Raw genomic sequence first — 23574 nt, 5'->3', positions numbered from 1 at the left:
GGCTGGAGGGAGCTGTTCACCAGACTTTTGAGCTAAACAGAGTGTCAAGAGTCAAGTGTATTACAGTCCTGGATCTTCTAAGTTAATCAGTGTGTTAAAGTCGAAGTTCTAGCACAGTTCAGCAAAACAGTATCTTCAAGCGCCAGGAAGCGTTGGTCGGCATATAGCTGGCGTCAAGATAGTGCTAACAGGCATTTTTCTGTAAGGAGTCCCAGTTAAACCTAGTTGAGCCAGATGAGTATCCCATTCATTCCCTTCTCCCATCCCCATTACAAAATAAACAAAGCAAACCAAAGATGCCAGAATGGTCATTGTCTCCAATCTCACACTGGGGTATTCAACTTAAATGTGTTGGAAGTGTTACCAGTAACAATGGCAGACCCATATCAGGCCCAAAGCCTGGAAAACCTGCTACACACAGATTATCACAACTATATATACTATTACACTAGTACACCGAATTCCCTATAGAATTCATATTATGGGCTTACGCCAGGATTCTGCCTGGCCAAAATGTAGAGAAAAAGGAGATCTTATACATTTATTGTGGCGTTGCTCAAAACTTCACAGATTTTTGGACTCTATAGTAAGGACCATTAACAATATATTTCACGTAGATGTACCCCTAGATCCCAAGCACTGCCTTCTAGGTGTGCTGGAGGAAGTGATACAGGATGCATATGTTTGAGAGGCTGTCGGTAGAGCTCTCTTTTAGGCCTTCAAACTGGTGTTGACGTACTGGATTGCTCAGACTATACCCCCAATGCACATGTGGATCGACCAGAAGGCCACTACCCTTAGATTCAAAAACTTGAATGGGAAACTACATGTCGGCACACACAAAATTGCAGGATATTTTGCAAATTTGCTGCAACTCATAACGGGTTAGAACAGGTTTCAATAATATAAACTGATTTTTAAAGCATCAAGCGATTTGGCTACATTGAAAATGCAGCAAACTGCATTCAATAACATCTGATACGTGTAGGATTTTGCTCTACCCAGCTGAATGTATACGACACACAGTGCATAGCTGCCTGCCATAAATGCTTTGCCAAGCTATACAGCATAAGCATGAAGACATCCTATCCTGCACTAATAACAGCATTCGTTTCAAGTTACTTCAAAAGACAAGACTGGTCAATGAAAAGGCCTTATGTTCACCACGAATGAGACATCATGCCTTCTAATAGTTGAGATGGCTTTGCATGAAGTAAAACAGCCTTTTCTAAAAATCCATATCTGTATGACCATGGACCAAAGACTTAACAGATCTAACAGTATGAAATATATCAAATTAGAGACAATGTAAATTACACTAGTCTATGCAATGGGATAAGTAATTGTATTATGTTAAAACAATTGGCAGGGAGATGACATTTAGTCCTCGTGCAAAGAAGATGAATTTACAAACAAGGGACACGATTCTCATTTCCACACTGTTAGCAAGCAGCAGGCCAGAATCAGTAATGTGCGGAGGATGCAAGCATGTCCACCCCAACTTTACCTTCTTTTTCATCAAGAGCAAGTCCTGGTAGGCATTGGAGCGCAGAAACCGTGCATAACTATCACTCTTCATGAGCTTGTAGATATGCTCCTGCAACAGAACACACATAATCAAGCTAAAATATTTTATTACAGCCAGGTTTCTCTGTTTAGAAAGTATCTAGTAAAAATAGAATAACTGCACATGAGCATGCCTGTAATACCCCCACAAACTGCAAGGGAAAGAACTTGGCATTACAACAATTGCACACAACTGCAGTCTGAGCGGCTCTGGCCCACCTGGAGGAATAAAAAACCTATCCCTTGCAGTGCCCACAGTGCATGAGTTAATAACTTGTTTTGTCCAGGAGAGAGGAGAAATAGTTTTAATTACCTGATCCTTTGCTCCTCCATGATCAGGCAGTAAACTGTCCCATGGTGTTCTCATGCCCAGAGCAGGGCTACAAATCCAGCTCTGGTCTTGATAACGTCAGGACCCTAGAACACTGGAGTGCGGGGGATGCAAAAGTTGCAGGGACCGGTCTAACTGCAGGGAGCAGCGGAGAATAAGGCAAGTACAGGTGTATCTCATAAAATTAGAATATCATCAAAAATTTTATTTATTTCAGTATTCAATTCAAAAAGTGAAACTTTTATATTTTATATAGATACGTTACACACAGAGTGATATATTTCAAGCATAAAAAAAAAACAATAAAAAAAGGATTTTTAATATGGAAATGTTGGCTTACTGAAAAGTATGTCCATGTACAGTATAGTATGCACTCAATACTTGGTCGTGGCTCCTTTTGCATAAATTACTGCATCAATGCAGTGTGGCATGGAGGCGATCAACCTGTGGCACTACTGAGGTGTTATGGAAGCCCAGGTTGAATTGATAGAGACCTTCAGCTCGTCTGCATTGTTGGGTCTGGTATCTCTCATCTTCCTCTTGACAATACCCCACAGATTCTCTATGGGGTTTAGGTCAGGCAAGTTTGCTTGCCAGTCAAGTACAAGGATACCATGATCATTAAACCAGGTATTGGTACTATTGGCAGTGTGGGCAGGTGCCAAGTCCAGCTGGAAAATGAAATCAGCATCTTCATGAAGCTGGTCAGCAGATGGAAGCGAGACATGCTCTAGAATTTCCTTGTAGAGGGCTGCGAACACTTTAGACTTAATAAAACACAGTGGACCAACACCAGCAGATGACATGGCTCCTCAAACCATCACGGACTGTAGAAACTTCACACTGGACCTCATGCAACTTGGATTCTGTGCCTCTTCACTCTTCCTTCAGACTCTGGGACCTTGATTTTCAAATAAAATGCAAAATGTTCCACAGTTTGTGATGATTAGAATGTAATATTCTAATTTTCAGAGATACTAAATTCTGAGTTTTCACTAGCTGTAAGCCATAATCATCAACATTAAAAGAAAGAAATGCTTGAAATATATCACTCTGTGTTACACATCTATATAAAATATATCGGTTTAACTTTTTGAATTGAATTACTGAGATAAATTAACTTTTTGATGACATTCTAATTTTATTAGAGGCAACTGTATATCTCCTTTTTTTTTTTTTTGCACAGCCTCACTGTAAGGCACAGCTTCACTGCAAGGGATAACATCCTATTTGGCCGGAGTTGGACTTTAAGTATAGCTGCCTACATTTAGCATAGGTGATTAAAACTCCTGGGGCAGTAAAGATATTTTGTAAGCATTTTTACTATTTATTTTTAAAGTATAACCACCCTTTATTTCTGTAAAAACAAATTATAAAAAATTAGGAATGGATCACCCAATTAGAGTGGATTCAGCAGATGCCTATTTTTTAAGAAAATACAGTATTGATTATGATATTCTGGAATTTACAAAATATCTAGATAGTGTTTTTTTCTGCCGCAGATGATATACTTGTTAGATGCACTTTCTAAAACCTTTCATGCTCCAACACAAAAAAGGGCCATTAACCTTTTTGTGGTCCACTGTGCGGTGTTAAAGTGGCTCTCATTTCCAATGAAGGTTTTTTTTTTAACCTTAATGCATTTTATGTGTATTAAGGTAAAAAAAAAAACCTTCCTCATGCAACCCCCTCAGTTCCATTCCCCTGCCATCCTCTTCCAACACTGCTCGCCTCTGTATCTTCTTCCACCCTCTTCCAAAATGTCTTTGTTTTCGCATGCCACTTTCTTCCAAATTAGTTTACCTGGCAACTCCGTTTTAACATTGCTCACACCTGAAACTTTTGCAGACTGCATTCCTCTTCCCCTATTGTGCACAGCTTACTTATATATAAGTATATATATATATTATGTATAAGTAAGTTTGGGCAGGACTCCTGCTCCTGTCAGAATAGGGACGAGAGATTGTGGGTGGTGCTGTGGGCGGAGCAATATGACACAGCTATTATCCACGTTGCCCACAACCTGCAGGTCCAGGCTGGATAATTGCAAGAAGGGCAGCAATGCTTAGAATAATGGCTGGTGGGCTGGCAGGAGTTTAGCAAGCAGTAAATCTAAAGGCTTGGCAAGAGAGAAGCTGCATCCTAGTGGTTGAGAACCACTGTTTTGCAGTTGCACAGCTTTATGCTTCAAATCAAACAAGTGATAAAAAGTTAAATTTTTTTGCATCTCAGGTACTTTTTTAAGACTGAAAATACACAAACTTTTCTTACAGGGGTTGTTATTACTCTAATAAAAAAAAAAAAAACAGTTGGTGGAATTTTATTAAGGAGACAATCAATGTATTAACCTTATCACAAAGTTCTTTAAATTCTCCTATTAACATACAAAGTGAATGATAAGGTAACCACTATGCAAATATCTAGAAATTTCCGTTTTCTTTTGTTCTGTAGTAGTGCATTAGTAGTAATTATTCCCTCTGCTTCCATGCTCCATCCTGCTTACACTTTAATTCACTGTTTCTGCCTTTACACTTAGGTAAACTAACTTTCAGCATAAATTAGGTTTTAGTGGCATACCCTCTACATGCAGTGGGGTTGACTTACTAAGTTTCTGTTTTAAAAAAATACAAAATCAGATGCAAGGAAAATAAAAAAAAAATAATAATTTTTTGCCTATACGTGATGGGATGATGGAAGTCAGCAGAGTTCATCTGGTCACCCTGGTTTAGAGAAAACATAGAAACTGTAGTTTGAAGATAATTCTTTTATGGAATGGTTTTCTTAGAAACAGAAAATAAAGTAGTTCTAAAGGCTTAAGTTTTTTTTTTTTTTTTTTATCGTAATGCATTCTCTGCATTAGGGTAAAACACCTTCTGTGTCACAGGAACCACCTAACCCCCTCTTATACATACCTAAGCCTGATTTAGATCCAGCGCTCTGCCTGAGAGCAGTGGTTCTCTCCCTCCTCACAGGTCAGATTGATAGCAGCAGGAGCCATTGGCTCCTTTTGTCAATCAAATCCGGAGACAAGGGAGTGGGAAAGGGGGGCAGCCAGGCCTATCTGTCTGAATCTAAAAAAGCAGGCAGTGTGGTTAAGGATTGGGCTCGCACGAGTGCTCCCATAGGAAGTGGCTTCCTATGGGGACATTTGTCGAAGAACTGGAGCTAAAAGCGCAGGCTGAGGACCCCAGAAGAGGAGGATTTGCACAGAGCAGGTAAGCATGACTTGTTTATTATATAAAAAAAAAAGTTTATAATCATTTCAGCAACATGACTACACAGAAAATAAGTTGCAACTTCTAGCTGACTCCAACATCAGAACAATGTTGCAATTACTGTCTTTGACCTTGTGCTTAATAAAACTCAAATTTGGAACACAGTAAAGAACATTCCTTTTTTGTAACAAAAAACGTAATAAATCACTTTTAAATATTTTTAAGACAAAACACAGCCCTGAAATCTATCAGGTCTTTTCACAGCTCTTAAAAGAACCATAACCCAAGCTGACTGTTGAACTTGCAAGAATGTTTTAGAAACTGGAGGGCCTTCAACAAACGGAAGGTCCCTGATTCAAACTACATTCATAGCTTGAATATTCAGGTATTACCTGCTTATTTGAAGAAGCCATTTATTCACATGTCAAATGATGTGATGACTTCATCAGTGTGTTCTTCCATAATTTGTCTATTTACCTGTTTAACTGAAGTTCAGTTTAAAAACTCCATTCCTTTTTTTAATTTAAATACAGAATTAAAGTGAAGCTCCAGTTGTTTTTGTGTTTATCAAAAGTCAACAGCTACAAAAAGTGTAGCTGCCAACTTTTATTAAACACACGCTCACCTGCCCCAGGATCCAGCGATATGGTCACCTGAAACAGCACTTCTCTCCATCTCCATCTCCCCTCCCCGGAGTCAGCATTTCAACTGTAGGCACCTGGCTGTGACAGCTTGCAGCTTCGCGAGTAACAGCTTGTGGCTGTTCGAGTCGTGCTGTGCCTGCTGAATGGTCCAGCAGTCTTCTGGTGCCTGTGACATGTCCCAGAAGACTGCAGGGAGGGAGGAGGAGAGGAGAACTTCCGCTCGAATCAACTAGGCGATTGGAAGTAGGAGCGGGAACCTGGCAAAAACCTGTTGGGTGAAGCTCCGCTTTAAATAATTTAAAATCACAAAGTTTTTGCAATGACAGGTCATGGGACCTATAACTGACAGAAAAAAAAAGTAGCAGCAGAGTTTAGTATCTTATCTACATCATTGTTGCCACAAGCACATGTCATCTTCTTCTTTTTGTGAACACAAGACTTTAAAAACCCATTGTAATATTACAAATATAATTGGACAAAAACACATTTACTTTCTTAAAAAAAATGTTTTTAACCTTTTTTTAAATCTTTAGTTGTTGTAACTTGCCTAATTAAGGCCCCCTTCATCACAGTGAGAGGCTTTTCTAAAGGGGAGGTTTTTGTTTACATATACAAAGTGGAGAAGTTCCCCATCTGTGGCTCCAGTGGGAGGATGGTGGGTGGGAATATATCACAGCAGGTTAGTGGGTGGGCAGGCTAACAAAACACAGTAACTTCCTTGTCTGTGTGAGCTTCATTCCAAAACCAGCTGCAGATCAGACAGTGGCTCCCAGCTGGAACCTTGCTGGCAAAACTATAGTTGGTTGGGGAACACAGAACACACAGGTGGGGAAGTTTCTTCCCCGCTATACGTGTGATGTAAGCCCATCCGCCTGCTAGCCCACTAGGTCACATAATCCTTCCAGCCCCGTGTTAAATGTCAAATCACTCACCAGTCTGCTTGCTGTGTGACATAATCCACCGCCCGCCCACTGTGCGTGATGTAATTCAGAGACAGAGAACTTCCTAACTGTCAGTATAAGTAGTAGTAGAAGGCTGCCCCCTTACTAAGAAACCCCCGAAGAATTAGCAGGATCCTCAAGTTTTTTAAAGTGGAAAAATAAATAGAAACTTTAAAAGATGGGTTTTCTAATCACTATATGTAATAACCGCTGGCAACAAAAGTGAGTACACCCCTAAGTGAAAATGTCAAAATTGGGCCGAAAGTGTCAATATTTTGTGTGGCCACCATTATTTTCCAGCACTGCCTTAACCCCCTTGGGCATGAAGTTCACCAGAGCTTCACAGGTTTCCACTGGAGTCCTTTTACACCCCTCCATGATGAAATCATGGAGCTAGTGGAGGTTAGAGACCTTACGCTCTTCCACCTTCCATTCGAGGATGCCCCACAGATGCTTTATAGGGTTTAGGTCTTGAGACATGATTGGCCAGTCCATCACTTTTACCCTCAGCTTCTTTAGCAAGGCAGTGGTCATCTTGGAGGTGTGTTTGGGGTCATTATCATGTTGGAATACTGCTCTGTGGCCAAGTCTCCGAAAGGAGGTAGTCATGCTCTGCTTCAGTATGTCACAGTACATGTTGGCATTCATGATTCCCCCAATGAACTGTAGCTCCCCAGTGCCGGCAGCACTTATGCAGTCTCAGATCATGCTTGACTGTAGGCAAGACACACTTGTCTTTGTACTCCTCACCTGGTTGCTGCCACACAGGCTTGACACCATCTGAACCAAATGAGTTTATCTTGGTCTCATCAGACCACAGGACATGGTTCCAGTAATCCATGTCCTTAGCCTGCTTGTCTTCAGCAAACTGTTTTCAGGCTTTCTTGTGCATCATCTTTAGAAGAGGCTTCCTCCTGGGACGACAGCTATGCAGACCAATTTGATGCAGTGTGCAGCATATGGTCTAAGCACTGACAGGCTGCCCCCCCCCACCCCTTCAACCTCTGCAGCAATGCAGGCAGCACTCATACATCTATTTCCCAAAAACAACCTCTGGATATGACGCTGAGCACGTGCACTCAACATCCTTGGTTGACCATGGCGAGGCCTAATCTGAGTGGAACTTGCCCTGTTAAACCACTGTATGGTCTTGGCCCCCCTGCTGCAGCTCAGTTTCAGGGTCTTAGCAATATTCTTATAGCCTAGGCCATCTTTATGTAGATCAACAATTTTTTTTTTCAGATCCTCAGAGAGTTCTTTGCCATGAGGGGCCATGTTGAACTTCCAGTGACCAGTATGAGAGAGTGAGAGCGATAACACCAAATTTAACACATCTGCTCCCCATTCACACCTGAGACCTTGTAACAATAATGAGTCACATGACACCGGGGAGGGACAATACTAATTGGGCTCAATTTGGACATTTTCACTTAGGGGCGTTCTCACTTTTGTTGCCAGCGGTTTAGACAACAATGGCTGTGTGTTGTGAGTTATTTTGAGGGGACAGCAAATTGACACTGTTATACAAGCTGTACACTCACTACTTCACATTGTAGCAAAGTGACATTTCTTCAGTGTTGTCACATGAAAAGATATAATAAAATATTTAAAAAAATGTGAGGGGTGTACTCACTTTTGTGAGATACTGTATATATATAAACACACATATAATGCTTCCTCATTTTTGGAATAACATACTGTGCACTTTTAAACCATTATGGCTTTTTAACACTATCTGCAGTGTTCTGTGTTTTTTCACACTGGACAAACACAGGTGACCTCTAGGGTACATAGAAAACAGATGTTTCCCATGTGCCCTATTTACACCACAAAGCTGTTATGATGTAAAGTGCAGCGGATGGTACCACATGCCATTGCACAGCAGCGTAGCACACGTGCTGGTGTGCGGTGACATGAATGAAAAAATCTTCTGCTAATTGGAGTTAATATATGAAAATTGGATCTATCTGTGACCATTGTTCCTGAGCACCTCTTCCTACATGTACCAACAGTAATCATAAACATGTATTTGGCTTTCAACTGTTCAAAGAGGCAAAAACTATTTGGCATGGGATTCATATAAATTACAAGTGCACATACTTAAATAGGAGTTACTATAATGTTGGAAATCACAAACCTGGGCATCTTCAAATGTGTACCTCCCTGGATCCTTCACATTTTGGCTTGTCCTCTCAAAACTGTGGGAATCTAAATTGATGGCACTTTGTGCTCCAGGGGCCAAAAACTCTTGCCATATTTCTTCTACTCTTTTTGGAACTTCATGCAACGGTTGCTTCTTCAGTTCTTGGACAACCAGCCAAAACCTTAGGAAAATAAGTAAATCTAAAGTGTTTTAAGCAATTTAAAATCAACACTGCTGGTGGACTAGCATTACAATATATATTACCTTTATGCAGAAGGCTAGAGTAGACTGAGCTAGAAAAGACAATAAACTATGCTACAATGATGTCCTCTAGTGGAAAGATCTGTTCACTGTTGATAATACTTATCTATAAAGAATTATATCTTTCTTATTACAAAATGAATTACATATGACTGAAAAACAGTTATGAGTCCTGGGAGTATATGGCAAAACATTTTAATGCTATCACTACGTAAAGTGTAATTAACCACTCTGTCACATATTTAAATGTTCTGCTTAGTCAGTAAATATTTTAAGATTGTAAAAGTGTTACTTAAATAAATGGTAGCATTGCTATCCTGGATGTGAATGGTAGCATTGCTATCCTGGATGTGAATGGTAGCGTTGCTATCCTGGAGGTGAAAAGTAGCGTTGCTATCCTGGATGTGAATGGTAGCATTGCTATCCTGGATGTGAATGGTAGCGTTGCTATCCTGGATGTGAATGGTAGCATTGCTATCCTGGATGTGAATGGTAGCGTTGCTATCCTGGATGTGAATGGTAGCATTGCTATCCTGGTTTGTTCACTTGCATTGGATTAACAATGCAAGCTCCCTTAAAATAATACTCTTTTTTTAATTTGCAATGTACAGCATAGTATGGATGCTAGAAGGGTCATAAGAAGACATTAGGTGAAATCTCCCAAGGACAAAAAACAGAGAGCATTAAAATTATTTTTCCTAGCAGAGTAGGCAAGGCATAAAATCTCTGTCAGGTGTATATGGTTATCTGTACTACATCTTGCAGTTGTTTTCACCCACTTCCTGTAAAAGTTACAGGTTTGACACAGAACAGAAATTGAGGAAAAATCCAATCAACAGGAACAAAACAGCATTTGAACCTGACATAGATTCTAACCCTTACCCATGCTATCTATAACAAAAAAAAAAGAAAAAAAAATGGCTGGACTTTTCAGCAAAAATCCTGTACACTCAGAAACCATGATCTTGGAACCTGGAAGATCTGGAAGATAAAACTTGTCAAGGGATTTTTGGATTTTCCAAACATTTTGAATTTTCCCTTCTGACTCTTAATGACAATGGTAACCAGGACAGAAAAAGGTAAATCTTCCCCATAGGGGCTGCTGTACACATCCAACAAAAGTTCTAACTTTCTGGTATTAGGGGAAGTAAGATTTAAGTAAATACTTTTGTATTCGAATATACAGCGGGTAAAATAGGTTTTGAACATGTCACCATTTTTCTAGGTAAATATATTTCTAAAGGTGTTATTGACATGAAATTTAGCCACAAGTCGGTAACAATCCATGCATAAAAAGAAACCAAAACAAATACGTTCAGAAATTAAGTTATGTGTAAAATGAAATGACACAGGGAAAAAGTTTTGAACACATGAAGAAAGGGAGGTGCAAAAAGGCATGACAAGCCAAGACACCAGCTGAAATCTATCAGTGATTGGAAAGCAATCCTGCCTCTTGTCAGTGAAAATTAATATCAGCTGGTTCAGGCTCAACTGATGGCCTATAAAAAAGTATTATATTACCAAGGTGTTACACAAGAAGCATCTTATGATGGATAAAAGCAAAGAGCTCTCTCAAGACCTTTGCAACCTTATTGTTGCAAAACATACTTAATGCATTGGTTACAGAAGGATTTCTAAATTTCTGAATGTTCCGGTGAGCACTGTTAGGGCCATAATCCAGGAGTGGAAAGAACATAATTTCACCATAAACTGGCCATGGCCAGGTGCTCCTCGCAAGATTCCTGACAGAGGAGTGAAAAGAGTTACCAGAAGAGTTGTCCAAGAGCCAAGGACCACTAGTGAAGAGCTTCAGAAAGACCTGGAATTAGCAGGTACAATTATTTTAAAGAAAACAATAAGCAATGCACTCAATCGTTATGGTCTGTATGCATGCTCTCCATGCAAGACTCCATTGCTGAAGAAAAAGCATGTTGATGCTCATTTAAAGTTTGCTGCACAACATTTGGACAAACCTGTGAAATACTGGGAGAATATAATCTGGTCAGATGAGACCAAAATTGAACTCTTTGGATGCCATAATATACACCATTTTTGGAGGTCAAATGGCACTGCACATCACCCCAAAAACACCATACCAACAGTAAGGTTTGAAGGTGGGAACATAATGGCGTGGGACTGTTTTTCAGCATACAGTGCTGACAAAATTCATATCATTGAAGGAAGGATAAATGGAAAAATGTACCAAGCCATTCTTAATAAAAATCTGCTGCCATCTACCAGGGTAATGAAGGTGAAAGGAGGGTGGACATTTCAGCAAGACAATGATCCCAAACACAAAGCCAAGGAAACTCTCAATTATTTTCAAAGAAAGAAAAAAAAGCTGCTAGAATGGCCCAGTCAATCACCTGACTTAAATCCAATAAACGAAACAAGGGCGCAAGGTCAGAGTAGTGTTTAAATTAAAAACAAATTTATTGCAAGCACCCAGTCACAGGTGTGTTCACAGATCCAGGGATGGAGGATGGGGGGTGGATGGTCCGGAGATCCCGAGGGAAGGGGATCTCGCTGTGCCTCCTCCTCCTGGGGACATCCGCGGTGCACAGCCACAAGCCGGATGCAGCGTCACAAGACACTGCCGGTTCCTCCACGGAAGCCAGCAGGAGACAGCTGAGACTGTGGAGAGGGCGGGCACCTGTGGCTGGGTGCTTGCGTTCCAACCACCCCTCGGCACCCATCGTTGGGGATCCATGCTTTTCACCTGAATGCTGATGTTGATTCTTTTAAATGTAAGTGCATTGCAATAAATTTGTTTTTAATTTAAACACTACTCTGACGTGGCTCCCTTGTTTCATTTATTCTGCATGTCTAGAGGGATCCATCACCTCTTCTAGGAGCAGCTGGTCTTGCACCTCAACATAATTGGACTCTCTCCCCCACATATACTACAGAGACCATCACATCTTTTAACCCAGGACACCACACTGAAGCAATCCTGCGGACAGGTTTTTTAAATGTTATGACTATGTGCCATATATAACAGTACAGTCCTTCATTATGTGATTGCAGTGAGCGCTGATCCATCGATCCTGGTCGGTGTAGTATTGTTTGACTTGAATCCAATAGCAAATCTATGGAAATAACTAAAGATCACAGTTCATAGAAGAGACCCACAGAACCTTCAAGGTTTGAAGACTGTGTGGAAGAATGGGCCAAAATCACACCTCAGCAATGCATGCGACTAGTTTCTCCATACAGGAAGCGTCTTGAAGCTGTCATTACGAATAAATGATTTTTTACAAAGTTTAGATAAATTTCAGTTAGCGTGTTTAATACTTTTTCCCTGTGTCATTAGATTTTAATACACATAAATTAATTTCTGAACTTATTTTTTTTTTTTTTTTGGATATATGGATTGCATGGGTTTTTACTGACATATAGTGAAAATTGCACCTTTAGAAATATATTTACTTAGAAAAATGGTGACTTGTTCAATACTTATTTTACCTGCTGTATATGTCTGAAAGAACATGGAACACAAGTAAATGCTGACAATCCCTTACCTGAGGTTTTCAGAACTAAACTCTGACTCCAAAAAGCGAAGGAACTGCTCTCGCCCCACTGGATCTTTCAGAACTTCATCAAGTGAGAAGCCCCACCTTTTCACACGCTGCTGGCTAGGCTCTTTGCTTTTTTGAGAGGAAAAAGTTTAATTCAGTTAGTGAAACCAATTGTATGAAGTTCCAATAATTTACTTCTGAGATTTGCATCTATTCTTTTTAGTTTTTTTTATCCTATATGTCCATATAGTTGCCTTCCCATTTAAAGTATTTTTTTTTATTTAATACACTCTTATATTTAGACTCTTACATTATTTAATACTTATGGATATTTTTCACATAACACCAGATCAACACACATTTGCATAGTTTTCTGTCATGTTTTATCAGACCTTCTATTGATATACTACTTTACCAGAATCTCTTTTTGCACACCATCCTAGTGCTGGTAAGCTCAGACCATTCCCCAGCACTGTTTTAGACACAACAACCCCTGTGTAGATGTACACATGAATAACCCATATTGTTTTTATTGTAGATGTGCCTTGCTTCTTGTGCTTCCCCCTGTGGGCCTAAGGAGAAGGGGGGCTACCTCCCTGATTCCACATTTATGTCGGCTGAAAAAAAGTACTGAATTTTAGTTTCAGTTTGCTCTGGTTGGTGTTCAATCCCCCCATTTTGGAAGGTATGATACTTTGTGTACAATCAAGAAGGAAAAAAACACTTAGGGGTTGATTTATTAAAACTAGAGAGTGCAAAATCTCGTGCAGCTGTGCATGGTAGCCAATCAGATTCTAACTTCCAATTGTTCAATTAAGCTTTGACAAGAAAACCTGGAAGCTGATTGGTTTCTATGCAGAAATGAAACAGATTTTGCACTCTCCAGTTTTAGTAAATCACCCCCATAGTGTCATTCTGTTACTGTGCATCTTCTTCAACTACATATGTTATAATCTAGATGTCATAATCCCCCTGATGAAGATTTTCGGGTCTTCCAAGCAGGAATTTGTTTTGGAAATTCCCTTTAACTCACCTGAATAGTTTTAGGACATTGATTTCACTATTGGGGTTACTGATGCAGAGCTCATATTTTAAAACAGTATTTCCTTTTTTCTTGTTTTCATATTAGATTTTAACATTCGTACCAATAAAAGAAATAATTGTTTTAAATTTTTGGTGTAATTACTAAATATATCCACTGTATTAAAGCCCTTGGGAGAAAATGTTGTTGTATTTAAGTTAAACAGAGGACACAGCCTTTTTTTTTCTATTGAGGCTTATGGGCATAGTTATATAAGCTGCCCATTTGCAAGGGAAGTTGCAAAAGAGAATGTAATCCACAGCTGACTTCCACTATCCAATCTTATGCAAGCAAAATGCAATTTTTTATTTTCCTTGCGCATGATTGGGTATTTGTGAAACTTTATCAAATTTACTAAGCTCTGCGGCAAATTCCCTTACACAGTTGACAGCCTACTTGCCATAATCGCTGCACTTTCAGGCAATTTCACAAGGAATGCCTGAGAAAACCAACTACCTGATAGCTGCAAAAGCTTAAGGGAGAGTAGGTTAGAAAAGTATAGGATATACGTATATGTAGGGACCAAGTACTAGTGAAGGAGGTGTTTGTAATTGGCCTCCACTGCAAAGACATATGCTGTGATACTGGCTGTATAGAGCCAAACCTGGTTTCAATCAACCACTGTTATATTACCTCCCAGTTCTAACTTTCATTTGAGAGCATAAGAAGGAAGGGTACTAAATGCCTATGCCATCAAAAGAAAGTAGGCTAATCCCAAACTCTATAGATTTTTTCAGCAAGACTCACTCTTACACTTTTTCGGAGGACAAGTTCTTGTGCTTTTTTGATTGGAGGAAGTTTTTTTTTTGAAAGTATCAAAAGATCTCCCTAGAGGAAAGTTCATACTAATCCCAAATGGTCTCAAATGAAGTCCATCAGAAAGCCAAGCACTAAAAGCCTGTGGATTAGTAAAGCCCAGAGGAAACACTGGGTTGCCCAGAATAGAGAAGAGGGGTGTGTAGCTATTTTATGTAGAGTTTTTAAGTGATCCCAGAATGCTTTTTAATGGGACAAGCCAATGCCCCCTCTTCCCTGAGGGAATCCAGAGGAGATTGCCATCTGCTCTAGATGGGCCATTTAGTATTATATGGAAAAAAAGGTGTCAAAGCTAATCCTAAGATTTAGGTCTATGTAAAATTGTTTTGGCCACCAGTGTAGAGATACTCTTCCAGACAAATTTTAAGACCTGTCTTTGCAGCTTTCAAATATATAGAATGGGATAGAGATTGGCAAAACACAAACATACAGGCAACAATGCCTTTCCCTGAAGAAGTCACATGACAGTGACGATACGCGCAGGGCAGCTGATTACACTGGAATTGTTGCCGGGGGACGAGCCGGCCATACCTGCTTTGAATGCTGTTTGAGGTTTTTTTAAATGTAAGTTTTTAGCATCTTTTGCCTAATTAAAGATTTGAAACTATATCACACTATGGGAGCCTTCTCTATCCTATAAACCTGCCGGCAAGTGGTTTACCTGGACCATCTACTAGCGCCAGGGCTTAGGATGGACATAACAGCTCTAGAGAACCTCCCCATGTAGATCGCGGCACACACAGGAAGATCCCGACTCACAGACCTGTCCTGGAGCCTGATTATATGCTCTTAACTTACAGCTGTAAGGTAAGAATTTAGTACAGCCATATCCACCTTGGATATTGCCCCTTGCAGCTATCTACCACCGCTGGTTGTGGGAGGTCCCCCACTGGAAATAAATTGTTGGAGGGTGCATTGCTGGATTATCCGCTTATTACACCCATAGACTGTGTTAAACATTGTAACTGCACAATGTAATAATCATTAGTACAGCGGGGAGCCTGCTGGCTCACATGCCTGCTTTTGTATTTTTTACATTTATGACTTACTCTTGTTTTGATTTTAGAACACTCTAATTCACTGAATAACCGCATATTTCTTTGATTAATTTCTGTTCACTACAGACCAAGTATTGGCTTTATATACACCTTTTTTATCTTTGATTTAATTATCACCATAAGTTTTATTACATTGCCTTTAGTTGATCATCCAGTAATTTAATAATTTACCAATTTGGTATTTTCCTCACTATATCTTTTTAAGACCCACGTTATACTTATTTAATTTTTACCAAGATAACTGTGCACTTCTGATATTTTATTAATTCTATTTTATTCCTATGTAATTTGAAATTCAGCAGAGGTTTATCTTCCCGCTTAGATATATTTATTGCATATAACGAAGTTTTAGATTCATTCATTTTATACTTAGTTTTATGATCTGTCACCATCCATATAGGCCGTGATCCTTCCCAGCCAGGATATATTATGTTTAACTCAAGAGGTCAATAAGGAACTCAGGTAAGTCAACGGTTTTAGGTAATTGGCCTGATATAGGGTTTCATACAAGGCCATTAGATAACATCCCGCCTTGATCCCCTGTATGTAGCTATGTTGGTGGATGACCTAGGTTAAAGGTTTGATTGCGAGAGAAAACAGGCCGGGTCAGGGGGCACCCCTGTCTTCTCCCATGAGCAATAGTGAAAATCGGTTTTCAGATTCCTGATGTAAGCTGCAGGGAGTCAAAAACCTGGATCCAGTTACGAAACTGGGGATCAAATCCCTAGTGTCATAACAAAAAGTACAAGAAACCAGGACTTTTATGGTACCCAACAAATCGTATTGTTTAAAATCCAATATTTATTTACATATCCATAAAATATCCAAATTATATAATAAAAACACATATGTTAACCTTAACAATTCAGTGTTCAGCATCCTAATTCGAGAGAGTTCAATCCCTTTCCCAATCTCAATGTTATCTTTTTGAGTATAATTTTACCCTAAATGTAGTTATTATGATCAATCATAGCAGAAAATCACAACAGATACCTAGAATAAACACAAATTTGGGAGTGGAGCTGGCTCTGAACTCAACGCGTTTCCTGGACAGAAAATTCAGCTTCCTCAGGAATATGAATGAGGCAATATTATTTCATAATTATAACCTAGACTGAAACAAAGCTACAATATGACTCAGGGGTGAGCGCCGGGACAAACCCAGGGAGCAAACTCAGACTAGGATAATACTGTCATTTACTTATGTCACATAAAGACCAGCATGTGCTGCTACAATTTCTATATCAACCCAAATAGAAAGTAGAAATTAGTATGGTGGAATTGGCTTCTATAACTACTATGAGACCCAATCAGCAGACTCTATTAGCCTCAGAATATAGAACAGGTACTCACAGGTTTCTTTTTTTTAATGAAAACTACCAATTTAGTTTAAAAAATAAGAAGCAACTCTCAGTTTAAGTAAGTAGTAAGAGTAGGGTCTCTGAACAGCCACACAGCATTACAGAGCTAGAAGAATCCCTCAGGAGAGATGGAGATGCCCAGCTGGTGCTTGCCTCAAGACTGATATAGATTCCATTCAGGTTAATATTGAAAATTGTACCAACACACGGTGATCCAAATGTCACATAGGTGAATATTGGTATTATTCTCCTCTGACTTCCTTGAGTTTGTCCCAGTGTCCACCCCTAAATCATATGGTAGCTCTGTTCCAGCCTAGGCTATTATTATGAAATAATATTTCATTCATACTCCTGAGAAAGGGGAATTTTCTGTTTTGGAAATGTTTCAAATTGAGAGCCATCTCCCCTTTTAGACCCCGTTCAGACAGGGGCGACACGACTTGATGGGGCGACCTGTGAAGTCGCGGTGCACAGCGTGCACCGCGACCTCGGCGTGACTTGCACAGACTTCATATCATTGAAGTCAATGCAAGTCGCCTCCAGGTCGCCCCAAAGTAGTACAGGACCCTTTTTCTAAGTCGGAGCGACTTGTGTCGCTCCTATTAGAACGGGTCCTGTGCTAATCAATGGCGAGCGACCTACCGCGACTTGTCAGTCGCGCTAGTGTGAATGGGGTCTCAGTGTGGTGTTTATTCTAGTTGTCTGAATAAACAAAATGTGTTGTGCTTGTAATAATACAAAATGCACAGAGAAATATATAAAAAGTATATAAAGTTATAAATGAAATCATCCACAAAATTGCTTTTATTTAAACACAATACATTGATTAATATAACCAATATATATAACCACAAACAATATAAACATAACCTCATGATTAAAGCCTAAGTTCACCTTTTTTTCTTTTCTAAAATCCTGTTCCGCTATGTACCAATATACTATTAATGTACCTCAGTTGCAGAAAAATAAAAGCTTTCTTTGAATTTGAGAACAAGGCCTTACCTTAGCCCTTGCTATATTTCTTCAGAGACTCCCTGGTATAGATTTGAGACAGAGAGACCAGTAAGACACAAGAAGGATTTTACCAGCTTTGCTCATCAGCACACACCCTTCACCCATCAACTAAGTTTTCACAGCATCCCGACATTTCTTCATGCGTGCATTTTACTGGCTTCCCCAGTATCCCTTCAGATGGGCTCAGACTGCATGCTAAACTCCCTGGGGTCACAGGCAGCCCACGGGACACCCCTGATGTAGTGCAGGGGGCCTGCCTAATTGGATACAGAGTGATCGGATAGATGGTGTATCCTCCTATTATATAGTTTTGGTAAATCTAAAGGAGATTGAACAGAGATAGTACAACCAGATTTTATAGTGTATGGCCACATTTATTCACCTAAAATGACCTAGTTGTGCTTTTAATGTCATTAATTGTTAATGGCACACCAAACACAGAAGCAAACGCACATTTTGCCACATGAAAAAAAGAGGTGACAAATGCAGTAAAAAACGTGCAGCTCGCACCACACCAAAATGTCCAATGAGCTACTTTGCCATGTGTAGAACAGCCCATTGAAATCAGCAGGCTGTCCTATATGTGTCACTGGAAAAACAAGCCAAAAAACATGGGCTCCCACTACTGTGAATACTGAGGCTTAATTCACATCTGTGTGTTTCCAAATGCATGGCAAGCTGCACAGAAAATGCGTGCTCTGCAATGAGTTTCAGAAACGCTGCAAATGTGTATTGTGCTTTGTTGTCATTATATGTTAAAGGCACTCCAAGTGTGGCAAACACCCAAAACAAGATTGTGAGTTTTTGCTACATGGAGACGTGAATAGGGCCTCACAACTGAGTGTCTCTTTCCACTCCCTCCTATGTACTTGAAGGGCTGCTGATAGGGGGGGACCACCGGTCCTTCTGTAGGGGGTCTGGGCCCCGTCACTTATCAGGGGGGCCCGGCCAGCAGCTTCAGACTTCATGTAGGATGTCACTGTGTACAGTCAGTTAGTGTACATAATTTACTGTTCACGGCCAGAGTCCCGGGTACTGATATTCCCTGCTGGGCTGGGGGGGAGGCATCTGTTCACCTCTAGAGCCAGGAGACTGTAGATCGCCGCAGCCGCTGGGGAACTTTTTGTTTTATTTTCGGGCACCCCCACGGACTTACACACACTTTCCTGTGATGTGAGGAAATCCTGGCTTTGTAAGTCCCCGCTGCTGGCTTGCACATTTCCTGACTCCTTTAGCAAGTAAGTGCTGGCAGGCTAGGGGCAGCTGGCTGGAGCTTGGAACTGGAAATGATCAGTGCAGGGCAGGCACAGAGATGAGTCCATGTTTGATGTCCACTCAGCAGCCAGTCCAGCAGTGCAGACAAAGAGGGATCACTGGCTCTTGCAGAAGTCACACAGGAAAAGTACAGTTTCATGACATGACATAGCACACACCTTTCCCCATGCCCTGGCCATTGCCTATTTTCATTTATATAGCAGGAAGCAGCCAAATGTGATTATCATCATGATGACAGTTACACTCAAACGAAAAGGTGCTTTGAGCCACAGCACCTGTACTGTCTAATTATCATGATGATAATGATGAACATCACTGAAGAAAGGACAGTGAAATGCATAGATTTCTATTTTTTTTTTTATGTTTATGAAACTTTTGTAGACATTAAAGCAACAACTAAAGCTTAGTAGTGGTAAAAGAAAGCTGGCAAAACAGGGCAGTGCACCGAGGTGTAGCACGGACAAATACAAACAAAAGAAAAAAGGACAGAGATCCATTTATCCATGACAACAATGCATAATGAAAGACCAAAATGGTCAAGCCGGCCATAGATGTTTTAAATCCCAGCAGGTTCAGCAGGAACCGGCCGAGATTCCAACCATCTATGGGCAGGCTGATTGTACCCAAGTCGATCCACTTGATAGACTTGGGTACAACCAGCCTGTCGGATTTTACATGCAATTATTGCTAGCAGCTACTATAGCCGCTAGCAAGTAATCATTGTGTTCTCCTAGAGGGGACCAGGCGGCAGAATCATTGTGTTCTCCTGACCATGGTTGCAGGAAAGAAAATCACATCATCTATGGCTTGCCTTAGGCCCATCACATGGGATGGACTCCGCTTTGTTCAGCTGGGGATCTCTCCACTGATCAGAGCAGAGCGGGCAGATGACAGGTCCATGTCCGCTCAGTTTATGCCGAGCAGACATGCACAGAGCCCACTATGCTCTATGGGCAGTCGGGTGTAAATGGACTCCATTGTCTATTTACACCTGACTGCCCTCTGAGCCGAACCACCTTGATGGAGGAGGACAGATCCCCTTCGTTTTTTTTTATCGGCCCAGATCGGAGGTAGGCAGGTGTAAACAGACACAAGTATGTTTACATCCGCTGCTCCATAGAGGTGAATCAAGGGTCTGATTGGGTCTGCCCAGGGTGGCTGATAAAGGGGATACCATCGGACCTCCTGTAGTGCTACTTATCAGGGGGGCCTGGCTGGCAGCTTCAGACTTCATATAGAAGATAACTATCCCTGGAAGACAAAGCTGCATTTTCTTAAGGCAGGTGGGTGGGGTCGTGGGTGGGGTAAGGGGCGGGCTTTTGGGGGCCCCATCAGGTAGGCTGTAAGGGGCCCAATGATTTCTAACAGCTGCCCTGTGTACTTGTATAAAGATGGTCATCCACTATGCAATCTGATTGTGCATTCTCTGTACAATTTCCTTTAGACTTATCAGAACTATGGAATAAGAGGACACATTAACCACTTCCAAGACCGCCCGCCGCAGTTTTATGTCTGTACTTCGGCGTTAAATACTGGTGTTATGGCAGCAGATAGCTATTTGCTTACACGGCCGGCGGAACTCTGTCACATAAAATTAGTCCCAATGGCGAATTCGCAGCGGGATCTCTTTTATGGGCGGTGGGAGAGGTGCTCCCCTCCCGGCGCGTCCCAGTCGTTTTCCCTGCTTACCAGAGCCGTCGGTAGTGGGGAAAATGATCCGGTCTGTTGCAGTCCCAAGAGGAAATCGAGTGAGGGCAAGATGGCCCCACTGGACTCTATGGCCTTGGAGGACCGGAGTGACATCATAAGTCGCTTCTGCCCAACGGTCTTAAAGGGCCCATTTTTTTTTGCTAAAAAAAAAAATATATATAATTTTTTTTTTCTTTAGAGTAGATGTGAGATCTGAGGTCTTTTTGACCTCAGATTTCACATTAAAGAGGACCTGTACTGCTTATTTCTATTACAAGGGATGTTTACATTCCTTGTAAAAGGAATAAAAGCGATCAATTTTTTTTTCTTAAAGGAGAGTGTAAAAATAAAAATAAAGGTAAGATAAATAAAGAAAACCAAAAATGTAAAGCACCCTGTCTCTCTGGGCTCGCGCGCAGATATATAACATATGTAAACGTTGTTCAAACCACACATGTGAGGTATCAACGCGATCGTTAGAGTGGGAGCAAAAATTCTAGCCCTGGACCTCCTCTGTATCTCCAAATTGGTAACCTGTAGAAATTTTTAAATCGTCGCCTATGGAGAATGTTAAGTAACAATGTTTGTCGCCATTCCACGAGCATGCGCAATTTTGAAGCATGACATGTTAGGTATCTGTTTTCTCGGCGTAACATTATCTTTCACATTATAGAAAAAAATGGGCTAACTTTACTGTTTTCTTATTTTTTAATTCAAAAAAGGTCTTCTTTCCCCAAAAATTTGCGTTTGTAATATTGCTGCGCAAGTACGGTGGGACATAAAGTATTGCAATGATCTCTATTTTATTCTCTAGGGTCTTTGCTAAAAAAAATAAATAAATATATATATATATATATATATATGTATATATATATAAATATATATGATGGTTGGGGGTTCTAAGTAATTTTCCAGCAAAAAAAAATACTGATTTTAACTTGTAAACAAAAAGTGTCAGAAATAGCCTGGTCCTTAAGTGGTTAAAGCAGTAGTATACTCTGCTATAATAAGGCTTACCTGTAGGTACAATTAATATCTCCTAAACCTGCAAAGTTTAGGAGATATTCACCCTGCATGCAGCCGCTGACAGCAGCGGTGCATGCGATCTGAAGGTCCGGCGTATCTTGCCGAACCTTCAGAGATCCTTGCCGGAAAGTGAACTCCCGCGTGCATGACTTCATTACGGCTCTGGCCACTCACAGCGCCGAAGCCAGCGAACCCAGAGAGACGCAGAGGGAACATGTCAGCTCCCTCAGCGGTGTCCGGGCAACCGCGTGGGGTCTTCGTTCTAAGGTAAGTATTTCATAATGCATACTAGTACATTATGCCATTGCCCTGCAGGTTTTTTTTTTTCTTCACATAGGGGATACAAACGCTTTAATCCATTCAATTTGTATCAAATCAGACAGGCCCTTGTACTACATAGCTGATAGGAGATCTAAAGGAGAATGTACAATCAGATTATATAGAAGTGGGTGGAAGGTAGTATTGTAATGAGGGAGGTCTGGTCCAGAGTGGTAAACACACCCTATCACAACCTCTTCTGTGCTGCAACAAGGAAGTAAAGGCTTCTGGGAGTTGGCCTACAGAAAGTGATCTGAAAATAATTCTAAAAATTCAAACAAACTGACAAGATTTTAAACCTCCTGTGGATAAGGTGAGAGAAAAGCACAATGGAGTGGCAGGGCTAGAAGTGGCATTGGAAAGTCCTTTAATTTATTTTGAAAAGTGAAATTCTGCCCAAAAAGGTGAACATATCCCAATATAAAAAACCTCAGTGCAAAAGTTCCTCTGTAATGAAATATTATTACAATATTCCAAAATGTGCAAATGAAATGTAGGAGAACCTGATGATGTCATTAATAATGAAACACATTGGACGGAGCAGTCTGAGGGAGAGTTGCTTGCATGCCTTGGGAAGCGGTTTATGCTCTCACTGTGCTTGTCATTTTCACACTAAAGCACTACTGGCTATTTATAATAAGTGATTTTTCTACACCATTATGTGAGTGTAGTTTTAATTCCCAATAAATAATTAGCAACAGAAAACACTATGGTTTGTTTTACTTTCTTTGAGAGCATATTCTGGAATCCATAGATCTGGGCTTATCCTGGAGGGTACACCAGGTAGCTGAGCTGTGGATGTTGATTAATTTGGGCTGAAGACCTTTGCTGATTACCTGGGTCTGGACTTTTTTTATGATTACCTGGGTCCTGACTGTGATATCATGCGTTATTGACCTTTGTAATGAGGGACAATTACTGAGGTGAGCAGACACCTTTTGGGGTTTGGTGGAGGCCTATTTATTGGGAAAGCAAATTTTGTTTGCACATTTTTAAATTTTGTTTGCACACTATTCCAACATTTGCACATTTTGGAATAGTGTATCCTTTTTTTCATCATTTATGAACTTTTGCACTAAGGACTTTTATAGTTGATGTTTAATCAAAGGTTATATTTATATTGTTTGTGGTTATACTGTAAAAATTGTATATAATATTACATTTTTTGTGATTAATAGCAACATTGTGGATGATTTTATTTAGACCTTAAAATATTTTTTATATACTGTATTTCTCTACACATTTTGAATTAAAAGCACAGCACATTTTATTTATTCACATCATTGAAGTTATTTATCACTTAGGTGAGTGCAGCTA

The 23574-nt window shown here is 40.3% G+C and overlaps 1 protein-coding gene across 3 annotated transcripts in view; it reads right to left on the bottom strand.

Moving 5' to 3' along the window:
• Positions 1–23574, bottom strand: part of RGS6 (regulator of G protein signaling 6) — a gene marked incomplete at its 5' end in the record, with an annotated part of 657279 nt that overhangs the window by 45922 nt on the left and 587783 nt on the right. For all 3 annotated transcript variants that reach the window (XM_082275029.1, XM_082275027.1, XM_082275028.1), the window contains 3 exons: positions 1508–1597; positions 8835–9021; positions 12623–12748. In XM_082275029.1, coding sequence (XP_082131155.1) covers positions 1508–1597; positions 8835–9021; positions 12623–12748 — 403 coding nt within the window. The remainder of the gene's footprint in view (positions 1–1507; positions 1598–8834; positions 9022–12622; positions 12749–23574) is intronic.

Source organism: Pelophylax lessonae, assembly GCF_965119305.1.
Source record: "Pelophylax lessonae genome assembly, chromosome: 13".
NCBI lineage: Eukaryota > Metazoa > Chordata > Amphibia > Anura > Ranidae > Pelophylax > Pelophylax lessonae.
The sequence above is the reverse complement of the archived record's forward strand: the minus strand, read 5'-3'. Positions and strand labels throughout refer to the sequence as shown.